Here is a 7,289-nt window from a genome sequence, read left to right as displayed (position 1 = left end):
CGCTGCTGAAAGACTCATCCATGCCTTCATCTCATCCCGACTGGACTACTGCAACTCACTTCTCCTTGGCATCAGCTCCACCTACATCAACCGACTCCAACTGGTCCAGAACGCAGCCGGCCGACTCATCACCCACACCAAATCCTGGCATCACATCATTCCAGTCCTCAAACAACTTCACTGGCTTCCCATCTCCCACCGGATCACCTACAAAATCCTGGTCCTCACCTACAAAGCCCTCCACCATCTGCCCCCCCCCCCCATGTCTCACTGACCTCCTCTCCCCCTGTTGTTCTCCCCATACGTTCATGTTCATAAGTGATTGGAGCAGAATTAGGCCATTCTCACTGACCTCCTCTCCCCCTACCAACCCTCACGGTCCCTCAGATCCACATCAGCCGGTCTCCTCTCCATCCACAAATCCAACCTCCGCAGTTTTGGGGACAGAGCCTTCTCCAGGGCAGCTTCCAGGCTCAGGAACTCCCTCCCCCAACTGATCTGCCTCAAGACCCATCTCTTCACCTCTGCCTATCCTTAGCCCCACGTCCCCCTCCCTTTTCATCTGTGCTTGAATTGCCTCATATTGTGTTTTGAATTGAATTCTGTCTTTAATTTGTGTACTAGTCATGTCTCTACTATTTATTTCATTCCGCTTACATGTTTTTCCTCTACTTGCTAAATTTTTGTAAGGTGTCCTTGAGACTCTTGAAAGGCGCCCATAAATAAAATGTATTATTATTATTATTATTAAGTTGGAAAGTGTGCAGTGAAGAGTTACGTGGATGTTGCCAAGAATTAGGGCCTGAGCTATAGGGAGATGTTGATCATGCTAGGACTTTATTTCTTGTGGAGCGCAGGTGGATGAGAGATATATAAGAATGTGGGATCGGGTAATTGCACAGTCTTTTACCTGAAGTAGGGGAATCAAGACCCAGAGGCATATGTTTAAGGTGAAGGGGTAATGATTTAATAGGAACTTGAGGGGCAACATCTTTGGTCCGTATATGAAAGGAGTTTTTGGAGGAGAAGGTAGTTGAGGCAGGCACTATCACAACGTTTAAAAAACATTTAGATAGGCACATGGATAGGATAGGTTTAGATGGATGTGGGCCAAATGCAGGCAAATGGGTCTAGTGTACTTTAATTTAATATAATTTATTGTCACGTGTACTGAGGTACAGTGAAATGCTGTTTTGTTGGGTGCTATCCAGTCAGTGGAATGACAATAGACAACAGACAATAGACAATAGGTGCAGGAGAAGGCCATTCGGCCCATTGAGCCAGCACCGCCATTCATAGATACATAGATACCTAGAAAATAGGTGCAGGAGTAGGCCATTCGGCCCTTCGAGCCTGCACCGCCATTCAATATGATCATGGCTGATCATCCAACTCAGTATCCCGTACCTGCCTTCTCTCCATACCCCCTGATCCCTTTAGCCACAAGGGCCACATCTAACTCCCTCTTAAATATAGCCAATGAACTGGCCTCGACTACCCTCTGTGGCAGAGAGTTCCAGAGATTCACCACTCTGTGTGAAAAAGTTTCTTCTCAACTCGGTCCTAAAGGATTTCCCCCTTATCCTTAAGCTGTGACCCCTTGTCCTGGACTTCCCCAACATCGGGAACAATCTTCCTACATCTAGCCTGTCCAACCCCATAAGAATTTTGTACGTTTCTATAAGATCCCCTCTCAATCTCCTAAATTCTAGCGAGTATAAGCCAAGTCTATACAGTCTTTCTTCATATGAAAGTCCTGACATCCCAGGAATCAGTCTGGTGAACCTTCTCTGCACTCCCTCTATGGCTATAATGTCCTTCCTCAGATTTGGAGACCAAAACTGTACGCAATACTCCAGGTGTGGTCTCACCAAGACCCTGTACAACTGCAGTAGAACCTCCCTGCTCCTATACTCAAATCCTTTTGCTATGAAAGCTAACATACCATTCGCGAAAGCTAACATACCATTCAATGTGATCATGGCTGGTCATCCCCAATCAGTACCCCATTCCTGCCTTCTCCCCATATCCCCTGACTCCGCAATCTTTAAGAGCCCTATCTAGCTCTCTCTTGAAAGTATCCAGAGAACCAGCCTCCACCATCCTCTGAGGCAGAGAATCCCACACTCTGTGAGAAAAAGTGTTTCCTCATCTCCATTCTAAATGGCTTACCCCTTATTCTTAAACTGTGGCCCCTGGTTCTGGACTCCCCCAACATCGGGAACATGTTTCCTGCCGCTAGCATGTCCAAACCCTTAACAATCTTATATGTTTCAATAAGATATCCTCTCATCCTTCTAAACTCCAGAGTGTACAAGCCCAGCCGCTCCATTCTCTCAGCATGTGATTATATATTATTAAATTTAAGCCCTCCACAGTTTACAGATGCAGGATAAAGGTAATAGCATTTGCTGCAAGGTAAAGTCCAGTAATGTCCGATTAAAGATAGTCCAAAGATCTCCAGTGAGGTTGATGGCAGGTCAGGACTGATCTCTAGCTGGTGATACGATGGTTCAGTTAATGAAAATGCAAATTGGAGGAACAACACCTCATATTTCGCTTGGGCAGCTTACAACCCAGCGGTATGAACATTGACTTCTCTAACTTCAAGTAACCCTTGCTTTTCCTCTCTCTCTAACCCTCCCCCATACTAGTTCTCCAGCTAGTTCCACGGTCCTCCTGATTAAATATTACTGATTGTGTGCCTCGTTGTAACCTTCCCCTCAGCTAACAATGAACCATTCTACATTTCCCTTGAAATTCGTCCACTTTGATCTCTCTTTTTCACACCTTACCCTTCCACATCTCTATGTCTCCCTCTCCCTGGACTCTCAGTCTGAAGAAGGGTCTCAAATGGAAACGTCACCTATTCCTTCTCTCCAGAGATGGTGCCAGTCTCACTGAGTTACTCCAGCATTTTGTGTCTAACCCTAGATGAGTAAGTATGTAGATGGGACATGTTGGTAGGTGTGGGCCACTTGGTCTGAATGGCATGTTTCCTTGCTGTATGACTGTGACTGCCATTCCATCTCCTCTGTGAGAGGTCCATGTCCTGTGCCTATTAGGACGGCATGATGGTGCAGTGGTAAAGTTGCTGCCTTACAGCACCAGAGACCCGGGTTTGATCCTGACTACGGGTGTTGTCTCTATAGAGTTTGCACATTCTCTTTGTGACCGCGTGGGTTTTCTCCGGGTGCTCCGGTTTCCTCTCGCACTCCAGAGATGTACAGGTTTGTAGATTGTGTAGGGAGGAACTGCAGGTGCTGGTTTAACAGATGACAGATTCAGAAAGCGAGAGTAACTCAGCGGGTCAGGCAGCATCTTTGCAAATGGGACTGAATAGGACTGAAGAAGGGTCGCGACCCGAAATATCACGTATTCCTTTTCTTCAGAGATGCTGCCTGACCGGCTGAGGTATTCCATCTTTCTATGGCTGTCCCACGTTTGTAGATATATTGGCATCAGTAAAAACTGTAAATTGTCCCTAGTGTGTCCCTAGATGGAGCTAGTCCCTCGGTGGGTCGAAGGGTCATGAGTCAAGAGTTTTGTTGTCATATGTTCCAGACAGAACAACAAAATTCTTACTTGCAGCAGCACTACAGAATATGTAAACATAGAACACTGTGAACAATATAATAAATGAGAAATTAGTGTGTGTGTGTATAGAGAGTCATAGAGTACAGTGTGGAAACAGGCCCTTCAGCCTAATCTTCCACACCGGCCAACATGTGCCGGCTACACTAGTCCCACCAGCCTGCGTTTGGTCCATATCCCTCCAAACCTGTCCTATCCATGTAGCTGTCCAACTGTTTCTTAAAAATTGGGATAGTCCCAGCCTCAACCACCTCCTCTTGCAGCACATTCCATACACCCACCACCCTTTGTGTGAAAAAGTAACTCCCCAGATTCCGAAGAAATATTTTACCATTCACCTTAAACCTATGTCCTCTGGTCCTCGATTCACCTACTCTGGGCAAGAGACTCTGTTCATCTACCTGATCTATTCCTCTCATGATTTGTATACACCTCTTTAAGATCACCCCTCATCCGTCCTGCGCTCCAAGGAGTACTGGCCTACTCAACCTCTCCCTGTAGCTCAGACCCACTCGCCTGGCAACATCCTCCTAAATCTTCTCTGTACCCTTGCCAGCTATATATATATATATATATATATATATAAACACACACACACACACACACACACACACACACACACACACACACACACACACACACACACACACACACACACACACACACACACACACACATATACTGTATATACTGACATACACATATACAAATATACACATATTTTTCAGTCGGAAGAGGGGTCTCGACCTGAAACGTCACCCATTTCTTCTATTTAGAGTTTCTGCCTGTTCCACTGAGTTATTCCAGCATTTTGTGTCTATCTACACACACACATACACACACACACACGCACACATCAAAAATAGCGGAAAAGGGTACAGAGAATACAGCGATATCAGTCTATTCATCAGTCACTGAAAGTAAGCATGCAGGTACAGAAGGCAATGAAGAAAGCTAATGGCATGTTGTTCTTCACAACAAGAGGAGTTGAGTATAGGAGCAAAGAGGTCCTTCTGCAGTTGTAAAGGGCCCCAGTGAGACCACACCTGGAGTATTGTGTGCAGTTTTGGTCTCCAAATTTGAGGAAGGACATTCTTGCTGTTGAGTGAGTGCAGTGTAGATTTACAAGGTTAATTCCCGGGATGGCGGGACTGTCATATGCTGAGAGAATGAAGTGATTGGACATGTATTCACTGGAATTTAGAAGAATGAGTGGAAATCTTATTGAAACATATAAGATTATTAAGGGATTGGACACGCTAGAGGCAGGAAACATGTTCCTGATGTTGGGGGAGTCCAGAACCAGGGGCCACATTTTAAGAATAAGGGGTAGGCCATTTGGAACAGATTTGAGGTAAAACTTTTTCACCCAGAGACTTGTGAATCTGTGGAATTCTCTGCCTCAGAAGGCAGTGGAGGACAATTCTCTGGATGCTTTCAAGAGAGAGTGAGATAGAGCTCTTAAAGATAGCAGAGTCAAGAGATATGGTGAGAAGGCAGGAACGGGGTACTGATTATGGATGATCAGCCATGATCACAGTGAATGGCAGTGCTGGCTCGAAGGGCCGAATGGCCTACTCCTGCACCTATTGTCTATTGTCTATTCTACTGAGATTTACATACATACATATATATATGTGCTCCTTCTTCCCTGTGGCTATCAAACTGTACAACTCCCCTCTCTGTCATGGGGTAGACTGACTCCCCCTCTCTCTCTCTGAGCCCTCCCCCCCCCCCTACAATCATTGCACATCCCCAAGCCTTTCCACTGGTCACTTTAATTTCATGTTTCATGTATTTTGTGTTTTTTATTACTTTTGGCAGAACAATTTCCCTCCTGGGATAGATAAAGTTCTAACGTATCATATCGTCTAAACATATACATGTACACACACACCCCCACATAGACAAACATATATATACACACACACATCTGTATATGTGCGTGTGTGTGTGTGTGTGTGTGTGTGTGTGTGTGTGTGTGTGTGTGTGTATATCCACGCTGTATCTCTGAAGTAAAGTAGGAAGAGAGGGGACATCACTGACCTGTCGACGCTGATAACACACAGGGTCATGATGGAGGCAGTGCAACACATCACATCCATGGCGATGAAGACGTTGCAGAAGACCTTGCCGAAGAGCCACTCTCCGCCGACCAGGTCGGTGATGATGACAAACGGCATGACTGCCAGCGCGACGGACAGGTCTGCGGCGGCCAGGCTCACCACCAGATAGTTGGACGGCTGCCGTAGCTTCTTGACGATGCCCACCGAGATGATGACCATGGTGTTGCCGGCGATGATCCACAGGGTGATGATGGACAGCACCACCCCGATGATCACCTTCTCCACGTCGCCGTACAGCAGGAGCTCCTCGCCACAGTCGGTGGAGTTGGTCAGGTTGGCCGGCACAACCTCGGCCCCTTGCCCCAGCGAGGGGAAAGGCGAGTCGGTGGCGAAGGGCGAGAGAGCCAGCTCCTGCCAATGTCCACGGCTCTCCGCGCTGTCCAGAGACCTTTGGCCGAGGTGGATGGAACCGGCGTGGACAACCATCGCTGGCTGTGGGGCTGTGGGGCTGTGGGGCTGTGGGGCTGTGGGGCTGTGGGGCCGCTCCGAGAAGGTATCTCGCCTCTGGAGAGAAGCACAAAAGATGACCCACCAAACGCAAAACCCTCTTTAAGACAGGGCGAAGTCGGGACACCCTCTCCCCATCGCTTCCCACCCGATCATCCGACTCTCACATCGCAGATAGACACAGAAACGTTGGAGTAACTCAGCGGGACCGGCAGTATCTCTGGGGAGAGGGAGCGGGATGGCGTTTCGGGTCGAGACCCTACTTCAGACTCACGCACCACTCCAATCTTGCAGATATCTCCAGTTCCGTGCAGTCCAATAAAAAAAAGGGAGGGGGAGAGTTGGCGTCGTTGACAATCTCGCCTCTCCCACGTCCTTATCTCCTTGAAGCTCCCTGTCCACCCGGGACAACGCTAGCGACCGATTCCCTCCTTCAACCCGACAGTTACAGACCTGCCCGCTTTAAGGTGGGCACACACGCCAACATCTCAGTTGCCTCCACGCGTAATGTTCCGCTCCACAACTCTAACCCCTTTCCCTTTCCCCCCGAGTCACGCTAAACACAGGCGCGTCCAAACTCAGAATGAACATATATATATACCTCTAAGATAGACAAAAATGCTGGAGAAACTCAGCGGGTGCAGCAGCATCTGTGGAGCGAAGGAAATAGGCAACGTTTCGGGCCGAACCCCTTCTTCAGACTCTAAGATATTCAGACTCAGAAGAAATATCTGTCATTATTGTCAACGTTGGAATAATATGTCCAGGAACGTTCGCCCAGCCAGCGAGCGAGCAAAGCCACAAGCATCGCAATCCACCTTACTCCAGCATTATGTGACTATCCTGAAGATGATATAAATCTCCCGGGCGTGGGTCAATCGGTTCTTGTTTGGCGACGGAGTGCAGGTATTTAACTGAGAGGTGCGAAAATCTGCGCCGCAATGTCAGACTGTTGTCTGTTCTCGCCGTGAGACCGAGTGGTTTGGACGGGGGGGGCAGAACCAGGATGGAGTGGGAGGGGGAGGGTGAAAGCGACCCGCTGTATTTACGCAAAGTGAGACCCCCCTCCCAGGGGCGAACGGTCTAGTCAGCGCAGGGGGCTGTAGGAACTCAACGGGTCAG

General features: G+C 48.0%; 1 protein-coding gene across 1 annotated transcript in view; it reads right to left on the bottom strand.

The window, feature by feature from the left end:
- Window positions 1-6,146, bottom strand: part of LOC116985874 (5-hydroxytryptamine receptor 7-like) — a 55,781-nt gene extending 49,635 nt beyond the window's left edge. Inside the window, exon 1 of the mRNA XM_033041016.1 lies at window positions 5,641-6,146. Within this exon, the coding sequence (XP_032896907.1) occupies window positions 5,641-6,146 (506 nt within the window). The remainder of the gene's footprint in view (window positions 1-5,640) is intronic.
- Between the last annotated feature and the right edge of the window lie 1,143 nt (window positions 6,147-7,289).

This window comes from Amblyraja radiata, chromosome 1 (assembly GCF_010909765.2).
Source record: "Amblyraja radiata isolate CabotCenter1 chromosome 1, sAmbRad1.1.pri, whole genome shotgun sequence".
Lineage (NCBI taxonomy): Eukaryota > Metazoa > Chordata > Chondrichthyes > Rajiformes > Rajidae > Amblyraja > Amblyraja radiata.
This window is presented reverse-complemented; position numbering and strand designations above follow the sequence as displayed.